This window comes from Pelodiscus sinensis, chromosome 23 (genome assembly GCF_049634645.1).
Source record: "Pelodiscus sinensis isolate JC-2024 chromosome 23, ASM4963464v1, whole genome shotgun sequence".
In the NCBI taxonomy this organism is placed as follows: Eukaryota; Metazoa; Chordata; order Testudines; family Trionychidae; genus Pelodiscus; species Pelodiscus sinensis.
In genome coordinates, this window is record NC_134733.1 from 24,208,920 (window position 1) to 24,232,420 (window position 23,501).

The window sequence follows — 23,501 nt, forward strand, 5'->3', positions numbered from 1 at the left end:
CCTGAGCCGTGGGCACCATGGCTGGGCAGGGGTCCCCGAGGCGCTGGGGGACATGGGCTGGCCCGGTGGGCGGCCGGGTAGGAGTTTGCCTCCTGCAGGGGAAGGTGCCCAGCTGCTCCGTGAGCTGGCGTGTGCCTCAGTGGGCAAGTCGGGCGCTGTAAGTGGGGTCCTTTGCCCCATCCTCTCAGGACGTGGCAGAGCTCTCCAGACCCGCCGGTGCTGCTTGTTCATAGGGCTAGGACCATGCTCAGCACCTCCCATGGGGGCGGGGCAGGTGGGGCTGCGGGGGCGGGGCAGGTGGGGCTGCGGGGGCGGGGCAGGTGGGATTCTGGGGGCGGGGCAGGTGGGGCTGCGGGGGCAGGGCAGGTGGGGCTGCGGGGGCGGGGCAGGTGGGATTCTGGGGGCGGGGCATGTGGGGCTGCGGGGGCGGGGCAGCAGGCAGGGGCGGCCGGCCCCGTGGCACTCAGCTCACCATGCTGTCAGCCCCCTGCTGCTGGTGTGGGATCAGGAGATCTCCCCGCCCCCGTCACGGCAGGGCCCTGGCAGGCGGGCGTGTGGGGCACGTGCTGGCTCTGGGGTTGGCAGGAGTCCTTGGGGCAGGGGCAGGCTGACCGGAGAGCTGCTCTGCACTAGACCCCTGACAAGCCCGTGGCCTGGAGTGGCCTGTCCCTTGCAGCCAGTGTGAGGTCGAGGGGAATCTCCCTGCCTGGAGGTGGAGTATCCGCCCCTGGGCCCAGTGTGTCCCTGTGCTGAAGCCCTCCAGGGGCGCAGCTGAGCCGGCGTGGCCGCTCCTGTGGACAAGCCCTCAGACTCACCCACTGCTGCGTCCCTCGCTCAGCGGGCGGCGGCCCCGGGCTCAGACGATCCGTGTGATCTGCTGCCCCATGGCGGGCGCCTCGCAAGCCCAGCGGAGGCGGCTGGTCGGACACGGGGATCCCAGCGCCCCGGGGCGTCTCTGCAGCTCCCGTCCCTACAGACACGCTCTGGGCCCCTGCCAGTCAGTCCCTGGGGTGCAGGCCCCACACGTGGGGGAGCTGGGCCCACCCAGGAGCAGGGGTGAGCAGCACCAGGGCTCCCCTCTGCTGCCTCCAGGCAAGTCCCCTTCGGGCAGGTCCCTCGAGCTCAGGGGGGCTCTGGGCTCGGCCGGTCTCTAGGCACTGAGGGGACGTGGGCCAGCAGGCAGCAGAGCTGCCAGTGAGGAACCAGCCCCACAAACCCAGTGGCCTCTCAGGTGCTCGCTGGGGCCCGAGGTGCTCGAGAGCCCCGGGGCGCCGGGCTAACCCGCCTGCGGGTGCTTGGCCTGCAGAGCGTGGAGCACAGAGTCCTGTCCCGAGACCCCTCGGCCGACCTGGAGTGCAAGCAGCCCGACTCCGGCATGTCGTCCCCCAACACCACCATGTCCGCCCAGCAGGCGCCCTTCGACATGGGCTCGCCCACCAGCACCCTCTCCAACTACGACTCCTGCAACTCCAGCCAGTCCAGCACCGGCGACAAGCGGAGCAGCCAGCCCGGGGGCCAAGGCTCACGTAAGTCCTGCCCCGCAAGGGGCGCCTGCCTGGGGAAGCCCCCGGCCCTGCCTCTCCGGCCACGCTGGCACAGCCCCGTGGGCAGCCCCAGAGGGTCGGTCCACGCTGCAGCTGGGCGCCCGAGCCGGGCTGTTTAATTGGGATGTTGGCAGTCGGGGTCTAGGACCCTCCCCACGGGGTCCTAGGACCCAGGACCCTGCCCGAGCCTGGGCATCTGCACGGCATGAAGCTGCCCTTAGCCCAGAGGGCCGGGCCGGCCGAGGTGTGCGCGGCAGTGCCGGCCTGGCCGGAGGGACGGGTGGCGTGGGGACGGGACGGCTCTCCCCTGGTGCCTGTCTCCGGAGCTGAGCTGCTTGCTGGCCGGCCGTGGGCCCGCAGTGGCCGCTGTGCGGGCGTTTCCCGTCCTGCTCCGGGCCGGACTGACGGCTCTGCTGCCCCCTGATGGGAGCCCCACACCTGCGCCCACAGCCCTGCCCTCCGCTCCCCTGCCCACCCCAGATGGAACCCCTGGGCTCTTGGGCCGAAGTGCTGGGCTCCGGAGTCCTTTGGGGGGCTCCTGGCCGCCTGGCGTCTGGGCCGTGGTCCCGGGCCACAGGGGATTTGCACGTTGCAGTTGTGGCCCTGCCCTGACGCGTGCACCATGCGTGGGCCAGAGCCGTGCGCCTGCTCCCCGCTGCAGAGCCGGCCATGGGGAGCAGCCCGAGAAGCCCAGCTCCGAGCACTGCTCCATACCCCACCCACCCCGCCCCTGCGGCACCCCCACCCCCTCGTACTCCTTCCCCGGAGCCCCTGCCCGGAGCAACGTGAGCCGGGGATTGCCGGGGCTGGCGCGGGCGGTAGCCAGGGCTGGGGTCACTGCTCTGCCCCGTGCCCTGCGTCGCTCAGGGGAGGCAGCGCAGCCGGCTGGGGCTGGGGCTGGGGCTGGGTCACGTCCCTTCCCACCACTGTGCCGGAGCGGAGCAGAGCGGCCTGCCCGGGAGATGGTGCCGGAGCGTTGCTCTGCTCCCCGGCTCCTGGTGCGGGAGTGTTCCCTGCAAGCTGGGTGTGTGGGCGGCCGCCCAGGAGAGATTCAGGTGCCGCCCAGCTGATTAGCAGAGGGCCCAGGGCCGGCAGCATGTTGCTGCAGGTGGTGCACATCCGCACATGCCCTGGAACAACATTTATTCTGCACATGGATGGGAAAAAATGAGAGAACGTCGGTGGGGGAGCGCTGAGACCGGCCGCCACCCTGCGCCAAGCCCCCGGCAGGCAAACCCCAGGCCGCCCTGGGCCCTGCAGGCTCCCATCAATATGGGGGACCATCCTGCCCATAGGATGGCTGGACGTCCGCCTTGGGGCCCCCAAAGCAGGGGGCTCTGGGCAGCTGCCCCCAAGCAGCCCAGGGGTGGGAGGGCTTGGCTTGGGTGCAGAGGCAGGCGAGGGGCTGGAGGAAGGAGGACACAGACCTCGCTTCCCCAACAGGAGCCATTAGCGCGTCGGGGCTCGCGGGCCCTTTGCCGGACCAGGCGGTAGCCGGTCACGAGGCCGAGTGCGGCTGGATTCAGTCAGCGCCTTGCCAGGGGCGGGGGGCGAGCAGGCTCGGGCCGGGCCCACTGGCGCTGTGGAGACGCGTCGCGCTTCTCGCAGCTTGGCCAGCGCCCACAGACCGGCCAGCCGGGGCCCGAGGGGCCGGCCCCACGGAGGGTCCCTGGGGCCGAGGGGAGGGCTGGTGTATTAAAGGCCTGTTGTCGGCTTTCCACGCTCCCCCCGGCTCCGGGCGCTTGTCCAGCCGGGCTGCAGCTCTCCCCAGGCACTGGGAAGGCGCCTCCGGCTTGGGCTGGGCTTCGGAGATGCTCCCCTGACATCTCTGCCTCGCGGGAGCCACCAGCAGGGCTCCGGCCTCCTCTCCTCCCGAGCCTTCCCGAGCCTACCCATCCCCCACCTCCCCTCGGAGACCCCAGTGCTCCCTGTGCCCCCCAGCCCCCCTCACACAGGGGAGAGGGTATAACCCATCCCCCACCTCCCCTCGGAGACCCCAGTGCTCCCTGTGCCCCCCAGCTCCCCTCACACAGGGGAGAGGGTATAACCCATCCCCCACCTCCCCTCGGAGACCCCAGTGCTCCCTGTGCCCCCCAGCCCCCCTCACACAGGGGAGAGGGTATAACCCATCCCCCACCTCCCCTCGGACACCCCAGTGCTCCCTGTGCCCCCCAGACCCCCTCACACAGGGGAGAGGGTATAACCCATCCCCCACCTCCCCTCGGACACCCCAGTGCTCCCTGTGCCCCCCAGACCCCCTCACACAGGGGAGAGGGTATAACCCATCCCCCACCTCCCCTCGGAGACCCCAGTGCTCCCTGTGCCCCCCAGCCCCCCTCACACAGGGGAGAGGGTATAACCCATCCCCCACCTCCCCTCGGACACCCCAGTGCTCCCTGTGCCCCCCAGCCCCCCTCACACAGGGGAGAGGGTATAACCCATCCCCCACCTCCCCTCGGACACCCCAGTGCTCCCTGTGCCCCCCAGCCCCCCTCACACAGGGGAGAGGGTATAACCCATCCCCCACCTCCCCTCGGACACCCCAGTGCTCCCTGTGCCCCCCAGCCCCCCTCACACAGGGGAGAGGGTATAACCCATCCCCCACTTCCCCTCGGACACCCCAGTGCTCCCTGTGCCCCCCAGCCCCCCTCACACAGGGGAGAGGGTATAACCCATCCCCCACTTCCCCTCGGACACCCCAGTGCTCCCTGTGCCCCCCCAGCTCCCACCCCACAGGGGAGAGGTTATAACCCATCCCCCACTTCCCCTCGGACACCCCAGTGCTCCCTGTGCCCCCCCAGCCCCCACCCCACAGGGGAGAGGTCATAACCCATCCCCCACCTCAGTGCATGGGGGTAGCTATATGGCACGCCCAGGGCACAGGGAGCTGCACAGCGCGTGGGGGTGAGCTGCATGGCACGCTGTGACGTAGTGGGGGTGCTGTCACAGTCACTGCTGTAGTGTGTGGCGGGGGGGCACCTCAGTTCCCCCCCCCCCCCCGCTCTCCCTGCAGGAGGGGAAGAGGCCAGGCATGGCTCCCTGTGTCAGTCTCAGCTCCTGGGGCCCAGGTGACGAGATGCCCCGGGGTCTGGGAGCCGGGCAGTGCAGGAGGCGGAGCTGCCTGGGGCTGAGGGGCCAGTTGCTGGGAGGGGTCAGTCCCGGCTGGGCTAGGGGGAGTGAGGATGCTTTAGCCCAAGGGGGGGTTCAGGGCCCGGGAGCCCTTCCCCCCCAGGGCAATAAGGCTCTGCCCTGGCTCCGGTGTGAACATGGATCCTGAGCTAAGTCGTGTCCCTGGGAACCGAGAAACCTTCTACTCTACCAGCCGGCAGAGAATCCCCTCTGGCTGCGGGTGGGGGTGCAGGTCAGGGGCTCCCCACGCACCGTCACATGGGGGCAGGGCATGGGGAGCTGCACAGTGCTCAAAGGGTTGCGTGGTGCTCCGGGCCGGACTGACGGCTCCACTCCCTCCTGGTGGGAGCCCCACACCTGCGCCCGCAGCCCTGCCCTCTGCTCCCCCACCCACCCCAGATGGAACCCCCTGGGCTCGGACAGGGAGCAGCTCTTGGGCCCAGGGCACGGGGAGCAGCACGGTGCACGGGGGAGCTGCATGGCACGCCCAGGGCACGGGGAGCTGCACGGTGCACGGGGGAGCTGCGTGGCACGCCCAGGGCACGGGGAGCTGCACGGTGCACGGGGGAGCTGCGTGGCACGCCCAGGGCACGGGGAGCTGCACGGTGCACGGGGGAGCTGCGTGGCACGCCCAGGGCACGGGGAGCTGCACGGTGCACGGGGGAGCTGCGTGGCACGCCCAGGGCACGGGGAGCTGCACGGTGCACGGGGGAGCTGCGTGGCACGCCCAGGGCACGGGGAGCTGCACGGTGCACGGGGGAGCTGCATGGCACGCCCAGGGCACGGGGAGCTGCGTGGCACGCCCAGGGCACGGGGAGCTGCACGGTGCACGGGGGAGCTGCGTGGCACGCCCAGGGCACGGGGAGCTGCATGGTGCACGGGGGAGCTGCGTGGCACGCCCAGGGCACGGGGAGCTGCGTGGCACACCCAGGGCACGGGGAGCTGCATGGTGCACCGGGGAGCTGCGTGGCACGCCCAGGGCACGGGGAGCAGCACGGTGCACGGGGGAGCTGCGTGGCACGCCCAGGGCACGGGGAGCAGCGTGGCGCGTGGGGGAAGCTGTGGCAGTGGCTGCCGAGCAGGCAGAGCAGCTTGTGGGACAGAGCCCCGGCCGGTCTGTCTCGGTGGTTGGCTTTAGCTGGGGCGTGGCGGTGCTGACGTGGTTCGTCTCTCCCGCAGTGATAAATGACATGCAGACGTACATGGACATGCTCAACCCAGAGTTCCAGCCAAGCGATGGCAAAAAGGAGGGCCAGGGGCCCCCTCCGCCTCCGCCCAGCTTTCCCCCTCCTTCTCCACCCCCCAGCTCCAAGCTCCCCCCACCTCCCCCTGGCTACCCAGCACCGGAGCCGCCCGAGGCCCAGCACACGGCGGAGATGTACGTGCAAGCGAAAAACAACCTGCGGCACGTGGACAGCGAGGTGCTGAAAAAAGAGGTAATTCCCATAGTGCTGCGAGCCCTGCAGAGCCCCTGGGGCCGGGAAGCCCTTCGAAGGCCCTTTCCCACTGGGGGCAGGCATCCCCCGGGGCTGGAACATGGCTCGGGGCTCGGCCGTGTGAGTGGTGACGGCCCTAGATCCACACCCGGCTGGGCCGATGCGGCAGGGCCCTGCTGCAGGGGTGGCTGAGCAAAGCCCCGGAGCTCTGCCCCAGGCTCGGGAAGCAGGCCCAGCAGGTGGGTGCGGCAGGAGAAGGGGGCAGATGGTTCAGCCCCTGGGGTGGGGTCTGCAGACCATGCGAAGATCCCCCATCGTCTCCCCAGAGCCCGGTGTCCATCTACCCTCCCCAGCCCCCGGCTCGGGACCCCTGCAGGGGCCGGGCGGCGAAGGATGCTGGCCCCCCATGTCCAGAGGCACCAGCAACCGCACCCCAGGGGGCTCCCCCTGCTGGCAGCCCCTGGCCCCGATCAGCCCGTCTGGGGAGCACGCGGGAGAGCTCCGGGGTGGCTGGGCGGGGAACGCCCTCCGCCCGCGCAGCCCGCGGCCCAGACAGGGCCCTTGGAGCAAGAGACGCTGCCTGCTCCGGGGGTGCAGTCCCCCCAGGGCGGCCGCAGGGGGTGGGCGAGGGACCAGCAGGAGCAGGGTGGGGCAGGGCCCACGGCCAGCACTGGGCTCTGCTGGAAGCGCTCGTGCCACACAAAACGGCACCTCGCGCGCTCAGCAGGGGGCGCCGGACACTGGCCTGGGCGCCGGGACGCTGCTGGGGGAGCTGAGCTGCCCTGGGCCCTGTGCGGGGGGGGGCCCAGATCTTCTGGGAGGAGCCCCGGGAGGCGTGGTGCCGGAGCCGCCCTTCCCTCGGGCTAGGGGCCGGCGCAGGACGGAGCAGCAGGGCGCTGGGCGCGGGAGAGGCAGCGTCTGCCCCGCGGCTCGGTCCTCGCTCCAGCGTGGCCTGTCAGCTCTGCAGGGCCACCGACCACGGGGGAAAGCTGCCCCTGGGGCGCCAGCCTGGCCCTGGGCTCTGCATGTCGTCTGCCCTCTGCTCTGCCCTCCGCAGCACGCAGCCGCCGTCGGCCCCTGTGCCCTCACGCCCCGTTAAAACCCTTGGAAAGGGGCCTCGCCCCAGCCACTGCCTGCCCCCCCGTGGCCACACTCGGGATCACCCTGTGTGGCGGACAGAGGGACGGGCAGGCAGGGGTCAGGGGGCTGGGCACATGAGGGACAGGGAGCCAGGCAGGCAGGGGGCCGGGAATGTGGGGACAGAGGGACGGGCACATGGGGACAGGGGGCCGGGCATGCAGGGACAGAGGGACAGGCAGGCAGGGGTCAGGGGGACGGGCCCATGGGGGACAGGGGGGCCGGGCATGCAGGGACAGAGGGACAGGCAGGCAGGGGTCAGGGGGACGGGTGCGCGGGGACAGAGGGACGGGCCCATGGGGGACAGAGGGACGGGTGCGCGGGGACAGAGGGACGGGTGCGCGAGGACAGAGGGACGGGCCTGTGGGGGACAGAGGGACGAGTCCGTGGGGGACAGAGGGACGGGTGCGCGAGGACAGAGGGATGGGCCCGTGGGGGACAGAGGGACAGGCAGGCAGGGGTCAGGGGGACGGGCCTGTGGGGGACAGAGGGACGGGCACCTGGGGGACAGAGGGACAGGCACCTGGGGGACAGAGGGACGGGCGTATATCCCCTGCTGCCAGTGCGGGTCCCCGGCGTCCCTGAGCCGTACTGCAGCCCGCCGGTTTCCTGCTCCTCGGGAGAATGGCTCGGAGCCAGGGACAGGGGTGCCCGCTGGGTCTGACCCGTATCCCGGGGACCAGGCATGGCCGGGGGAGGCGGGGGCTGGGAACAACAGTAGCTCTTTGTGCGGGGCTTGGCGTGCGCGACTCCCTGCTGCCTCGCGCCCGGACGGCCAAGCTCCTCATTTGCTTAATTGCGCCGGGCGCCGGGCCTGTGAGAAAGCCTGTCTCCAGCGGCCCCGGCCCAGGGGCACCCCGTAGGGAGCCCCCGACCCTGCACCCCTCCGCAGCCAGAGGGGACTGCCAGCCGGAGACTAGAAGGTTTATTTGCTTCTCAGAGACTCAGCGCAGCGCGGGCTCCACGGGGCACCGGAGCCAGGACAGAGCCTTCCTCCTCTTGGGGGCGGGATCGCAGGCCCCTGGACCCCTCAGTCTGCCCCCCTCCGCCAAGCCTGCCCCTCCTCCCAGCCACAGCTCACTCATCCCCCAGGCGGCCCCCCCTTGCTTTGTTCCAACCCCTCCCCCACGGCCTGGGGGCCTGCCCCAGGGACCCCGCTGGGCAGCGCAGACACGCAGGGTCTCTGCAGAGCAGGAGGGCAGTGGGGTCACCCCCAGCCCGGCACGGCCACCAGGGACTGCCCAGCAGAGCGGATCCAGGGCCGCAGGAGGGGACAGCTCCCCCCATGGTCCCCCCATGGGGCCGAGAGCCGCAGGGCCGGGCCTGGGGGCTGAGGCCTGCACCCCACCCCTGCCCTCCCCCTGGAAGGGCCCTGGCAGCCGCCTGCAGGACCACTGCCCGGGCTCAGCGAGTGCAGTGTCTGCCCCCCGCCGTGCGCCAGAGGGCGAGGAGCGCTGCTGCATCCCCGTGCCAGGGCCGTGCACCACCCAGCCCAGGGCTCCCACCGGGAGGGCCCCCTCAGCCGGGCCGGGCAGCCCCCGCGTCACAGGTGGGGCCGCTGACGCCCCGGGGCAGCGAGGGCCGCGGGCCAGAGAGAGCGGGAGCTGGGCAGAGACCAGGTCTCCCGGGGCTGCAGGGACACCCATCGCTCAGCACAGAGGGGCCGGGCACCCGCCCCTGCGTCTCCCTCCCTGCTGGCCCGGGCCGGTGTGGGCACAGGCCGGAGTGGGCGCGCGGCGCCCTCTGGGACCCGGGCCGGTCTGCCAGCACAGTGCCCGCATGGCAGGGCCTCCCAGGCGGGCTCTGGGGTGCCCCGTGCTCTGCCGCCATGCTGCTGGGGACCCTCCGGTGACCGCGTGGAGACCCCGCCCGTGGGCGCTGGGCCAGAGCGATCCCAGAGCGCCCGCCCGCGCTGCCCTGGCGCTGGTACTGGGATGGCGGGAGCACTGGGCGAGCCCCGGGCAGGGGGGGCAGGGCCCGAGGGAAGGGCCCCCCACTGTGCCCATGCTGTGTCAGACTGTCCGTCGTGAGCGCCAGGCTCGCACCCTGGCCCCGCGTGCCCAGCCCAGCGGGGGTTCGCCTGGGGACGGTGGCGGCCACGTCTGCCCTCAGGGCCCACGGGCTCTTGGGACAGACTCCGGCCTGGGGCTCCAGGGCGCACTGGTGAGGCGCGGGGCGGCCCGGCCGGGGCTCTGGGCCTGGCAGTGGCTGGGCAGGGCGGGCTGGCCCCCGGCCCGGGGGGAGCCAGTCGGGAAGAGGCAGAGCCCCGGCCCCACGCTGAGCCTGCCAGCCGAGCGCAGGGCCCGTGCGGGCGGCACGCAGGGACGCTGCGAGAAAATCAATACACGAGTGTCCGGTGTCCCTGCAACCCGAGCCCCGGCACGTTTGTGGAGAGGAGACAGCTCGGCACGCACAGGCCCCAGCGCCGGCCACTGCCTCCTCCTGCAGCTCCGGCCCTGGCCGGCTCGGCGCCTCTGACCAGCACAGGGGCTGCAGCTGTAATAGCATGGGGGCTGTGGGCAACGGGACTTGGGGGGCTGCGAGCGGGGGGCACAGGACTTCAGGCAGGGGGCTGCGGGCAGGGGGGCTGCAGGCAGGGGGACTTGGGTGTCTGCGGGCGGGGGGCACAGGACTTCAGGCAGGGGGCTGCAGGCGGGGGGCACAGGACTTCAGGCAGGGGGCTGCAGGCGGGGGGACTTGGGGGGCTGCGGGCGGGGGGCACAGGACTTCAGGCAGGGGGCTGCAGGCGGGAGGACTTGGGGGGTTGCGGGCGGGGGGCACAGGACTTCAGGCAGGGGGGCTGCGGGCAGGGGGGCTGTGGGCAGGGGGCACAGGACTTCAGGCGGGGGGGCTGCGGGCGGGGGGACTTGGGGGGCTGCAGGCAGGGGGCTGCGGGCAGGGGGCTGCGGGCAGGGGGGCTGCGGGCGGGGGGACTTGGGGGGCTGCGGGCAGGGGGCTGCGGGCGAGGGGACTTGGGGGGCTGCGGGCGGGGGGCACAGGACTTCAGGCAGGGGGCTGCAGGCAGGGGGGCTGCGGGCGGGGGGACTGCGGGCGGGGGGACTTGGGGGCTGCAGGCAGGGGGCTGCGGGCAGGGGGGCTGCGGGCGGGGGGACTTGGGGGGCTGCAGGCAGGGGGCTGCGGGCAGGGGGACTGCGGGCGGGGGGACTTGGGGGGCTGCAGGCAGGGGGGCTGCAGGCGGGGGGACTTGGGGGGCTGCGGGCGGGGGGCACAGGACTTCAGGCAGGGGGCTGCGGGCAGGGGGGCTGCGGGCGGGGGGACTTGGGGGGCTGCGGGTGGGGGGCTGCGGGCGGGGGGATTTGGGGGGCTGCGGGCAGGGGGGCTGCGGGCGGGGGGACTTGGGGGGCTGTGGGCGGGGGGCTGCGGGCGGGGGGACTTGGGGGGCTGTGGGCGGGGGGCTGCGGGCGGGGGGCTGCGGGCGGGGGGACTTGGGGGGCTGCGGGCGGGGGGCTGCAGGCTGGCGCTGGTGGGTGGATGTTTAGGTGCGGTAGGAAGCGCGTCTGGTGTCTGTTCCCAGTGTCTGGCCCTTGTGGTGGGGAGTGGCCTTCGCGGGCGACAGATGCCCCGGGAGGTACAAGGCAAAGCTGTGACCCGCCCCCCCAGACCAGCACCCTGGCTTTCCACCCCAGCCCTGAGCAGCTGGTGCTGTGACCCGTCCCAGCCCACCACCGCCAGGGCCCTGCTCACAAGAAGCGGCCCCGCAGGGTTACCAGCCACAGGGGGGACCCCGCCCCGCTCCTCTGGGGTGCAGCCAAGGGGAAAAGGCAACACGCCATGTTTATTGAGAATTCAAAATGCAAAGCAGCACACATACACACACACACACGGACTCACACACGGACAGACACACACACACATGGACAGACACACACGGGGGGGGACACATGGACTCACATATGGACAGACGCACACATGGACAGATGCACACACACACACATGGACAGACATGGGCACACGGACAGACACACACACATACAGGGGGACACACACATGGACAGACACCCACACACGGACAGATACGCACACACACAGACACACATACAGACTCACACACGGACAGACACACACACACATGGACAGACACACACGCACATGGACAGACACACACACGGGGGAGACACATGGACTCACATATGGACAGACACGCACACACGCACAGGGGGACACACACATGGACAGACATGGGCACACGGACAGACACACACACGCACAGGGGGACACACACATGGACAGACACCCACACACGGACAGATACGCACACACACATGGGGGACACACATGGACACACGGACAGACGTGCGCACACAGAGGGACAGACACACACACACGGACAGACATGCGTGCACACATGGGGACACACACATGGACAGACACATACATACACACGGACAGACACGCACACACACACAGGGACACACACGGACACACACACAGACGGACAGACATGCGCACACACGGGGACACACACACGGACAGACACACACACACGGACAGACACACACACAAACACACATATGGACAGACACACACTCAGACACACACACGGACACACACATATGGACAGACACACACGGACACACACACACAGACACACATATGGACAGACACACACACGGACACACACACGGACACACACACACAGGGACGGACACACAGACACACGGACACACACACGGACAGACACACACAGGGATGGACACACGGACACGCACACGGACACACACACACAGACACACACACAGACACACACACACAGGGACGGACACACAGACACACACACGGACGGACGGCGCAGTTACCAGTCTGCGGCCCGGCGTGCGGAGGGACCCCCGAGTCGAGCGGCGCGAGCCCCGTTCTGCACATGCCGGTTCCCGGGGGGGGTGGGCTTTGCCGGCCCCCCGGCAGTATTGTGGGTTTCCCAGCGCCCCCTTGCTAGCGATTCCGGCTGCCCGTCTGGCCGCCAGGCCTGGCAATGCTGCTAACGCGGGTCCGCCTGGCCCGCCACGGCTGGTTCCTGATTATCTTCAAGGCCCTGCTTGGCCGGGGCATCGGTGGCGCCGTCACGCTCCCGCCCACGGGCTGGCGGCCCCGCAGGGTTACCAGCCACAGGGAGGAACCTGCCCCGCTCCTCTGGGGTGCAGCCCAGGGCGCAGCTACTGGCCAAGGCTAGCGAGCCGGGGTGCCGCAGCACCGCCAGCGCCCATGAGGGACCCCAGAGCGGCTCTCCCGGCGGCTACATCCCCTCTGGGCCCCCGGCGTGGAGGCTGCCAGCCGGCGGGGCAGAGATGCCGCGTGCCCTGCAATGAGTCCAGGCCCCTGCCTGCCCCAGAGCGCCAGCAGCTAGCGCTGGGACCCGCCCGGATGCAGGGCCTGGCCCGCAGAGTCCCTGGAGCCAGCCCAGCCCTGCACACGAGGGAGCGGCAAACGGCCCCCCACTTCTTGCCCCTCCCCCCTTCTCCCGCGCTGTGCCCCCAGATCCCTCCCCGGAGCGAGGTGCCAGCCGGGGCACGCGCCCCCCTGCGTGCAGATCGCTTGGTGGAAATGGATCCCCCCGAGGCCTCCTGCCTGCTCCCGCCAGGCCCAGCGTCTGAGGTAGCCCAGATACCGATCCCTGCAGGGGAGGCTCATTAACTATTGAGCAGCGCGGCCCAGGGAACAGACGCCCGCAGGAGCCAGGAGGGGCGGAAGGGGAGCCCGCTGCTGCAGAGCGGGCAGGGCCGGGGCACGGCAGAGCTGCCCAGGCGGCCTCCCTGCCAGGGTGCACGCACACTCGCTTGGGCCCTTCTATCCCCTGGCGCCGCTGGGCCCGGCGTATGCAAAGCACATTTGCATGGGCTCGAGGGCTCGGGCGCCGCTCCGGGGGAGGCAGGGTCTGGAGACGCTCGGAGCCATGTGCCTCGCCCCTTCCAGGCACGTTGCTGCTGGAGGAGCCGGGCTCCATGTTCCTGCCTGCCCCGGGAACGGGCCCGTGTGGCCCCGCTCCGGGCCACCGGGCCACCCTGACATGCGCCCGCCCGGCGAGCCGCCGTGCCACGGCCCTAGGTCCAGGGTAGCAAGCCGGAGACCTGCCCGCCTCACTTCCTGCCTGAGCTAGAGCCCATCTGGGACCCAGGTAGCCGGTCACGCCGTGACGTCCCCACTGGGCCCAGCCAGCAGCAGCTTGGCTACCTGGGTCCCTGGTGAACTAGCCTCCCTGGTAGCAAACGGCACCTTATTCCAGGCTGCCTGCCCTCAGCTCCCACCGCAGGGCCTGGCTAGTCCTCGGGCTCCTGCGCCGGCAGCCGCCCGGGGTCGGGGGGTCCCCAGGAAGAGCCAAGCAGCTTTGGGCCCAGCCACCCCGCGCCCTCCCTTTGGCCTGTCCCTTCGGGTGGCCCCTCTTCCCCTCTCTGCTGTAGCAACAGCCTCCTTGGGCGGGGCACCAGAGCTCAGCAGCTGTGTCACATGCATGCACGCACACGAATACATGCACATGGACACACGGTCACACACACAAATACACAGACACCACATGGACACGGGACACACACACGAATACAAGGACAAGGACACACAAATACACACACACACACACCACATGGACGTGGTCACACATACATGAATACACACAGACATATACACATGGACACAGAAAGGCACATGAATACACACACACACCACATGGACACGGACATGCACACACGGATACACACATAGGGACATGCACATATGAATATATGCACGCAGACACACATGGATACACACACGCACACACATGGACATGGACACCTGCGTATGTAAAACGGAAACTTGCTCTCCTGCAGACGTTGCTGTTTTGTTGCATTCCCAGTGCTCGGTGCCTGGCGCACACCCGCACTGATACACAGCGTGTGCCCGGGCATCTGCACATGCCCCTGACAGGACGTGGGCTGCCGTAGCCCACCCCTGTACCAGCAGGCTCCTCCCACCCATCCCCCAGGAGCCCCACGGCGTGTGCAGTATTTCTACACTGCCACCCTACTTCGAAGTTGCAAATGGGATTTTAATATCCCGGGCTTCATTTGCATCTTGCCAGGCGCCGCCATTTTAAATCCCCTTAGTGCGGACTCCGTGCCCGCGGCTACACACGGCTACACGCGGCTACACATGGCACACACGGCACACACAGCTACACACGGCACACATGGCACACACGGCACACACGCTACACACGGCTACACACAGCTACACACGGCTGCACACGGCTACACACAGCTACACACGGCACACACAGCTACACACGGCTACACACGGCACACACGGCACACACGGCACGCAGTAGGTAGTTCGACTTAGGGTCTCTAATTCCCACTCCCGGTACACCGCGTTCCACGACAAGCCCGGGCCGGAGGGGGCCTCGTGCGAACGGCCAGACTGGGTCCGACCAACGGCCCCTCCGGCCCAGCGCCCTGTCTGCCCACAGTGGCCAGTGCCAGGTGCCCCTGGGGGAGGGGTCACAACAGGGATCCCTCCCCTGTGTCCACCTCCCGACACACAGAGGGCAGGGACATCCCTGCCAGCCTGGCGAACGGCCATCGGTGGACCCAGCCTCCAGGAATCTGTCTAGTGCACCGCAGAAGTGGGGGGCAAGGGGGTCACAGCTGCAGTTGGGGGGCTGGGGAATGGACCCAGGCCGGGGGCTGGGCAGAGCAGGGTCTGGCAGCTGAGGAGGGGGCCAGGGGCCGGGCAGAGCAGGGGCAGGGGGCCGGGCAGAGCAGGGCTGGGGGCTGTGGAGGGGGCCGGGCAGAGCAGGGGCTGGGGGCTGTGGAGGGGCCGGGGGCCGGGCAGAGCAGGGACTGGGGGCTGTGGAGGGGCCGGGGGCCAGGCAGAGCAGGGCTGGGGGCTGTGGAGGGGGCCGGGGGCCGGGCAGAGCAGGGCTGGGGGCTGTGGAGGGGCCGGGGGCCGGGCAGAGCAGGGCTGGGGGCTGTGGAGGGGGCCGGAGGCCGGGCAGAGCAGGGCTGGGGGCTGTGGAGGGGCCGGAGGCCGGGCAGAGCAGGGCTGGGGGCTGTGGAGGGGCCGGGGGCCGGGCAGAGCAGGGCTGGGGGCTGTGGAGGGGCCGGGGGCCGGGCAGAGCAGGGCTGGGGGCTGTGGAGGGGCCGGGGGCCGGGCAGAGCAGGGCTGGGGGCTGCTGAGGGGGCCGGGGGCCGGGCAGAGCAGGGCTGGGGGCTGTGGAGGGGGCCGGGCAGAGCAGGGCTGGGGGCTGTGGAGGGGGCCAGGGGCCGGGCAGAGCAGGGCTGGGGGCTGTGGAGGGGCCGGGGGCCGGGCAGAGCAGGGCTGGGGGCTGTGGAGGGGCCGGGGGCCGGGCAGAGCAGGGCTGGGGGCTGTGGAGGGGGCCGGGGGCCGGGCAGAGCAGGGCTGGGGGCTGTGGAGGGGCCGGGGGCCGGGCAGAGCAGGGCTGGGGGCTGTGGAGGGGCCGGGGGCCGGGCAGAGCAGGGCTGGGGGCTGTGGAGGGGGCCGGGCAGAGCAGGGGCTGGGGGCTGTGGAGGGGCCGGGGGCCGGGCAGAGCAGGGCTGGGGGCTGTGGAGGGGCCGGGGGCCGGGCAGAGCAGGGCTGGGGGCTGCTGAGGGGGCCGGGGGCCGGGCAGAGCAGGGCTGGGGGCTGTGGAGGGGCCGGGGGCCGGGCAGAGCAGGGCTGGGGGCTGTGGAGGGGGCCGGGGGCCGGGCAGAGCAGGGCTGGGGGCTGTGGAGGGGCCGGGGGCCGGGCAGAGCAGGGCTGGGGGCTGTGGAGGGGGCCAGGGGCCGGGCAGAGCAGGGCTGGGGGCTGTGGAGGGGCCGGGGGCCGGGCAGAGCAGGGCTGGGGGCTGTGGAGGGGCCGGAGGCCGGGCAGAGCAGGGCTGGGGGCTGTGGAGGGGGCCGGGCAGAGCAGGGCTGGGGGCTGTGGAGGGGCCGGAGGCCGGGCAGAGCAGGGCTGGGGGCTGTGGAGGGGCCGGAGGCCGGGCAGAGCAGGGCTGGGGGCTGTGGAGGGGGCCGGGCAGAGCAGGGCTGGGGGCTGTGGAGGGGGCCGGAGGCCGGGCAGAGCAGGGCTGGGGGCTGTGGAGGGGGCCGGAGGCCGGGCAGAGCAGGGCTGGGGGCTGTGGAGGGGCCGGGGGCCGGGCAGAGCAGGGCTGGGGGCTGCTGAGGGGGCCGGGGGCCGGGCAGAGCAGGGCTGGGGGCTGTGGAGGGGCCGGGGGCCGGGCAGAGCAGGGCTGGGGGCTGTGGAGCGGGGGGGGGGGGCGAGGAAGGCCGGCCGGCCGCGCGGGGAGCACTCTGAGCTCCCCGCGTCCTGGGCACTGGCCTAACCGGGGTGAGGGGGTCCCAGGCTGGGGCTGCTGCCCGGGCCGTGCAGGAAGCTGGACCGTGGCCCGGCCCCAGGGAGCAGGCAGCCGGCTAGAGCGGCTCTCCCTGCCCGGCCTGCCCCCAGCGCTCCGCGGGACTCAGCATTCAGCACGAGGCAGGGCCGGCCGCGGGGCAGCACCAGTGCAGAGAGACCCCCCTTGGGCCAGGCTCTCCTCACCCACCCAGGCCCTTGCCCCGGCCCCGCCAGCAGGACGCCTCCCGGGCTCCCGGGGCTGGGCCGGGTGAGGCCAGCCCTGCCCGTCGGAGCGCGGCTGAGACGCTCACCAGAGCTCCAGGGTAACGAGCTGGGAAGAGCAGCCGGGGGGCCAGGCCGTGCCCCCTGAGGGCGGGGCTCAGAGCTGCAGGGAAATGGGGCACTGCCCCCCAGGGTAGCAGAGCCGGGGCCTCTCTCCAAGGGGCTGAGGAAACGGGGCGCCCCGTGCCGGCCGGCAGGAGGGCTGAGAGGGCGAGGGCAGCGCCGCTGGGTCTCTGGAGCTGGGGGGCAGACGCCAGGGGGAGCCCAGGCCTCGCACCCTGCAACGGGCAGCACAGCCCCTGAGCGTCACCCCAAGGGCATCCGGCAAAGCCACCGGGCTCAGCCGGCCCTCGTGCTGCACGTGGCCAGCGACAGGCCTGGGTGGGGTCTCCTGGCGGCCAGTCCAGCCCCTCTGCCACAGGCAGCCCCGGCACCTAACCCCGTCCCAGCCAGGGCCGGCTCGCTCGGCTTGGCCTCTGCGTGCCCGCCAGTGCCCCGGGAGGCCGAGCCCCCCCCTTACCACAAGTGCCCCTCCCATTCCCAGCCCGGCGAGCCCTCTCAAAGCCTAGCCAGCCCCACCTGGCCCCGGCGGCACGGATCCCTGGTCCCCTGGGACCTCCCAACTGGCCCCATTGCCCAGTGCACCGGCGGCAGCACCCCTCTCCGCAGCTCGGCCGTCCCAGCATGCCGGGGCCCCTCTCCGGGGCTGGGCCTGCCTGGGGCTGGGAGGTGCTCAGGGCCGGGGCCGGCCATGCGGTGTGTAGGGCACTGAGCTCGGCTGTTTCGCTGCCGGGCGATGGCTCCCCTGACGGTTCCGGGCCGGAGCAGCAGGACGGGCTCAGCGAGCCCCGGGCCACACGCCCTCTGCTCCGACCCAGGCGGCCGGCCCCGGACCACACGCCCTCTGCTCCGACCCAGGCGGCCGGTCCCGGGCCACATGGCCCTCTGCTCCGACCCAGGCGGCCGGCCCCGGACCACACGCCCTCTGCTCCGACCCAGGCGGCCGGCCCCGGACCACACGCCCTCTGCTCCGACCCAGGCGGCCGGCCCCGGGCCACACGGCCCTCTGCTCCGTCCCAGGCGGCCGGCCCCGGGCCACACGGCCCTCTGCTCCGACCCAGGCGGCCGGCCCCGGACCACACGCCCTCTGCTCCGACCCAGGCGGCCGGCCCCGGGCCACACGCCCTCTGCTCCATCCCAGGCGGCCGGCCCCGGACCACACGGCCTCTGCTCCGACCCAGGCGGCCGGCCCCGGGCCACACGCCCTCTGCTCCGACCCAGGCGGCCGGCCCCGGACCACACGGCCTCTGCTCCGACCCAGGCGGCCGGCCCCGGGCCACACGCCCTCTGCTCCGACCCAGGCGGCCGGCCCCGGGCCACACGCCCTCTGCTCCGACCCAGGCGGCCGGCCCCGGGCCACACAGCCCTCTGCTCCGACCCAGGCGGCCGGCCCCGGGCCACACGGCCCTCTGCTCCGACCCAGGCGGCCGGCCCCGGGCCACACGCCCTCTGCTCCGACCCAGGCGGCCGGCCCCGGGCCACACGGCCCTCTGCTCCGACCCAGGCGGCCGGCCCCGGGCCACACGCCCTCTGCTCCGACCCAGGCGGCCGGCCCCGGGCCACACGCCCTCTGCTCCGACCCAGGCGGCCGGCCCCGGGCCACACGGCCTCTGCTCCGACCCAGGCGGCCGGCCCCGGGCCACACGCCCTCTGCTCCGACCCAGGCGGCCGGCCCCGGGCCACACGGCCTCTGCTCCGACCCAGGCGGCCGGCCCCGGGCCACACGCCCTCTGCTCCGACCCAGGCGGCCGGCCCCGGGCCACACGGCCTCTGCTCCGACCCAGGCGGCCGGCCCCGGGCCACACGCCCTCTGCTCCGACCCAGGCGGCCGGCCCCGGGCCACACGCCCTCTGCTCCGACCCAGGCGGCCGGCCCCGGGCCACACGGCCTCTGCTCCGACCCAGGCGGCCGGCTCGCTGGGGCAGGGCTGCCCGGCTGCCCACTTTCAGGTTAATCTTTAGTTGGGGTTTTGTGAAGAGAAAGGGGAGCTGCTGCCTCCCGATTGGCTAGTGCCGCCCGGTGATGTCATTGCCAGGTGAGCCGATAGGTGTGGGCAATTCATTAGAAAGCGGCTGTAACCGGAGAGGCCGGCTCAGGTGTCGCAGGTGTGCTGGGGCCCGGTGTCGGGTGGCACTTTTGTTTCGGGCAGGCAGGTTTAGTGGGTCTGAGCCTCGGGAGGCGCAGGTAAGAGGGGCTTTCACTCCCCCTCCAGCCGGGCCGCTGGGCTGGGCTCCGCAGGACCGGCCCTGCTCACGGCGGGGGCACTGCGGCAGGTGGCGGGTGCACGGAGGGTGTTTCTGTCGCGGCGATGGCGGTGGCTGGTTGTGGGGCTGGGGGAGTGTCTGATAATCCCCAGGACTGCTGGCCAGTGACTCAGCCAGGGGCTCCCTGAGGTGGGGGTGGTCCCCCGGGGCTACCTGCGATGGCGAGCATCCGCGCCCGGCCGGCCTCTGCGGGCACTGCCCCGAGAGCTGGAGCACAGGGCTGTCCCCGTCTGTCTGTCTGTCTTCGTGCCCCTGTCCTGCAGGGAGGACGGGTGGGCCCAGTGGCTGGCACCAGTGTTTAGCGTCTGAGTCTCTCCTTCCGTTTCCGGCACTTGCACTGTCCAGCTGATGCGTGCGCCATGCTGTCTCTGTTCCTCCCTGCCAGCTGCGGGCCAGGCACATGGCAGGAGGGTGCCCAGAGCCGGCCTGTGTCTCAGTGCGGGTGGGACTTGCTCTGATCTCGGGGGGAGCAGAGGTGGCTGTGTCTGCGCTGCTCTCAGGGGGCCGTGGCTCGCGAGGCTCCTACGTCCTGCGCCGGGCTCGGGCAGTCGGGTCTCTGCACGCGGGTGAGCTCTAGCTGTGACCCGGGGCCATGCCGCCGACCGGGCATCGCGCTGAGCGGCTGCATCCTCCTGGGTCTCTTCAGGCGAGCGCCCTGCAGGGTGTGAGACCCAGGCAGCTGTCACGTGGGGCCCTCTCTAGTGGGGACCCACTTTGCGTGGCATCGGCTGGGTCACTGGCCGGCCAGGCCAGGCCTCGTCACTCAGGCGGGGGTCAGAGCACCTCGTGCCGCCAGCCGCTCGAGTCGGGCTGCGAGTGGAGAGCCCCTGAGCACCCTGCCGCAGCGTCCTGGGAGCCGTGTTCCCAGCCGAGCCCCCCTCCCGGGCTCCCGGGCGCGGTTTTGCTTTGCCACTGGCGTTGCCGAGAGCGGAACTTGGCCTGGAGTCCAAAGGGGACGGTGGGAGCAGCACGTAGGCCGCTGCTGGAGCGGATGGGCCTGCGCGGCGTTCCAGGCACCCCGCGCACAGCCATGCAAACCAGCGCCCGGGGAGACGCGCATGCAAATAGCCCGGCTCGGAACAAAAGGGCCAGTGAGCGGCAAGCCAGGAGTCTGCAGCCCGCGGGCCCCGGCCGGGGGAGCCCCGTTCTCCAGGCAGCAGGCCCTGGCTGATTGTGGGGGGGCTCCCGGGGACTTTCCGCGCCCCTGGCTCTGCACTAGGTGTCTACCGTGGCCCCAGGGCAGAGCTGGCAGGTATCTTGCCCAGCTCCGGGTGCCTCGTCACTAACGTAGCCACCCGCCCCCCAGCTGGTGAGCCCATTGCCAGAGGGGAACAAGGCCCCGTGAGACCCCCGATCGCAGGGAATGGCTGGCAGGCCAGTACCGTGAACCCTGACCTCCTGAGTGCAGCCCGGTGCCCTCGCCCCGAGCACGCCCAGCCCAGCCAGCAGTGCAACCCGGCTCCCCAGGGCCCGCGGCTGCCTCCCCTGGCAGGAGCTTCCTGCCGCGTCCCAGCGCCCCACGAGCAGTGAGCCGCCAGCCCCGCCGTGCGACCACCACACCCTTCCTAACCCGGCGGGCAGCCCCCCTCCGCACTCTGCTGCCTGGCCCAGCTGAGCTGCCGGGTGACCCTGCCGGAGCCGGGCCCACAGGAGGAGCAGGCTCCGGAGATTAGTGAGGCCTGGCCGAGGGGCGCCAGCTCGCACTGCTTGCAGGGGACTTGGCGCGATTTCCTGCCCCCTGAGATCCAGGCCACTCGGCTGCCCGGCGCCCAAAGCCGTGAGCTCTACCCAGGTGATTTAAGGCTGCTCCAAGTTACTTAAGAACGGGCCATTTCCAGCAGAGTTGGGGCCGTGCAAAGCCCCGGACTGTGGTTTGCAAAGGGATCAGCTGCCCCGGCTAATCCGCAGGGCCGGGACCGAGCGCCACGGGGCCAACACCTCCTCCAAAGCCGTTACGAAAGCAAAGCTCGTCCAGGGTCTGCGTGCCACGTGCAGGGCTGGTATCCGGCCTCCGTGGCTTTGGGGAGCCGTGTCCCTGCGTGCACCTCGGCAGCCAGAGCCAGAGACGCGTGGGCAGGGGGGTCAGCTCCCTACAACGCTGCCCCTGCCCCTCCCAGAGCCGCCTGCGCCCTGGCGCTGGGAAACGTGGCCTTTGCTCAGAGGGCCGACTCGGCGCCACGTGGGGCCCAGCCAAGCCCGGAGCCTGGGAGAGACGCGTGCAGCCACTGCCCAGCCGGAGAGCAGCTCAGAGCCGAGCTGTTTCTCCAGGCCCAGCCCCGGCGAGGGCTCCACAGCGGTGGCTGTACAGCGCCTAGCACACGGCCCCGCCCGGCAAGGAGACAGGACTAACCAGAGCCAGCGCCCCCGGCAAAGGCTGCGTCTGGGAGGAGGCGCCGGCCCCGCCTGTGTCCAGACCCGCTGCGTGACCGAGTGGGGGTGCTGTCTGTGCAGGGCCCAGCGGGGGTGGGCGTCTCCTGAGCCAAGACGCGGGGACAAGGGCCACGGGGAAGGAGTTGGACCAAAGGGGGGGCTGCCTGGGGGCTGGGTGGCTGGGAGGGGGCAGGCTGGGGGAGGAGGATGGGTGGGGCGGGCTAACGCCGGGACGGGGGTTCAGGGGCCCTTGGCCCCCCAGGAGGGGTAGGGTGTCCGCTCTCAGTGCCCCTGCTGCCATCGCCTGTGTCCCAGAGACCCAGTAACCCTACCGGCCGGTGGAGAGTCCCCTCTGGCTGCGGACGGGGTGCAGGGTCGGGGGCTCCCCACGCGCCGTCACACCCAGGGGAGGCGGCTCCTCCCCCCCCCCCCGGTGCATCTCCAGCCCCCGTGAAACCCTGCCCCCCTTGTGCCTGCAGCTGTCCTCACACGACAGCAGCCTGGGAGGCCTGCGGCGGGTGGACTCCAGCCGGAGATCCCGGAGCCTCAGCAAGCAGCGCAGCTCGGGGGATTACTACCGGCACCTGGACAGCAGCGCGGAGGAGCAGGCGGGCGGCTGGGCGATGGCGCACAGCGAGGAGGTGAGCCGCCCGGCCGCGAGTGGGGGCGGGGCGGGGCGGGCCTCAGGCAGGCGTGTTCCTACGCCCGTGGGGCTGGGCAGCAGGCTCCCCTCGGGGACCTGCCCGGGCTTAGCCCGGTTCCCACGGCTCACACGCCCCCTTAACGGCCAGGCTGCAGCGAGCCCGATGCCCGTCTCCCTGGCCCTGGCCGGGCAGGGCTGCGTGTGCCCGGAGCAGCCTGGGGGAGCCGCCTGCCGGCCCTGCTCCGGGGCACGGCCCCGCGTTGCCAGCTGCCCCACACGGGGACCCCCCTGCCGTGCCTTTGCCAACCTTTGTCTCTGCTGGTTGCTTTAAGGTGTCTCTTCTTCCCAACGCCGGCGTGCACAACGGGAGTGCGGCCGAGAACCAGCCCTGTGGGGACATGCCGCCCCCGCCCCCGCCCCCGCCTCTTCCTGAGAGCAGCTGCCCCCCGCCCCCGCCCCCGCCCCTGCCAGCGGAGCCTCAGGGGCCCTCGTGCAGCCAGCGCCGCTCCTCTTCGTCCACGGGCAGTAAGTGGCCGTCCCCGGGCACCGGGCCGGGCTGGGCTGCAGCGTCCCGCCAGGCGAGGGGCGACCGGGCTGGGTGGTCGCTGGGGCGGGAAAGGGGCGGGAAGATGCCCTGGCGGGGCGGGGGCTGGTCCTTGGCCCACGCTCGTCCCTGCGCCCAGGAGCTGGGCAGCGTGGCAGGCGCGGGCGGCCAGGCTCACAGACTCCCCCCGTGGCTCTGTCCTGGCACAAGGGCCTCCGGGATTTGCTGGGCACGGAGGAGAGGCGTGGGAGCCGTAAGGGAGGCTCCGAGTCAGCTGCCGTGGCCGTATTCCGTGGCAGGCGGGAGCGGAGCCGTGACAGCGCCGTGGCTCCCGCTCGCCCTGCAGGCTGCTCCCGGACAGGGGGACAGGCTGGGGCCCTGCTGCAAACAGCTGCCTTGCTCAGTCGCACAGGCCTCGCAGCTCAGCCGTCACCGCCGTCGCGGGCAGCTCCCTCTGCCCGCCCCCCTTGTGCGGCTGGGGCCGTGCGGGAGACAGGGCGCGTGGCACTCCGACGCCCGAGGCCCCTCTCCGCGTCTGTCTACACTACCCCCCTAGTTCCAACTAGGAGGGTAATGTAGGCATACCGCACTTGCTAATGAAGCCCGGGATTTGAATTTCCCGGGCTTCATTTGCATAAGCGGGGAGCCGCCATTTTTAAAACCCCGCTGGTTCGAACCCCGTGTAGCGCGGCTACACGGGGCACGAACTAGGTAGTTCGAACTACCGTTACTCCTCGTGGAATGGCGCACTCCCACGCGTGTCCCCTTTGC

General features: G+C 71.7%; 1 protein-coding gene across 1 annotated transcript in view; it reads left to right on the top strand.

Moving 5' to 3' along the window:
• Positions 1–23,501, top strand: part of ESPN (espin) — an 82,401-nt gene that overhangs the window by 33,003 nt on the left and 25,897 nt on the right. Inside the window, exons 6-9 of the mRNA XM_075906144.1 lie at positions 1,307–1,526; positions 5,853–6,109; positions 22,023–22,184; positions 22,519–22,711. Of these exons, the coding sequence (XP_075762259.1) occupies positions 1,307–1,526; positions 5,853–6,109; positions 22,023–22,184; positions 22,519–22,711 (832 nt within the window). The remainder of the gene's footprint in view (positions 1–1,306; positions 1,527–5,852; positions 6,110–22,022; positions 22,185–22,518; positions 22,712–23,501) is intronic.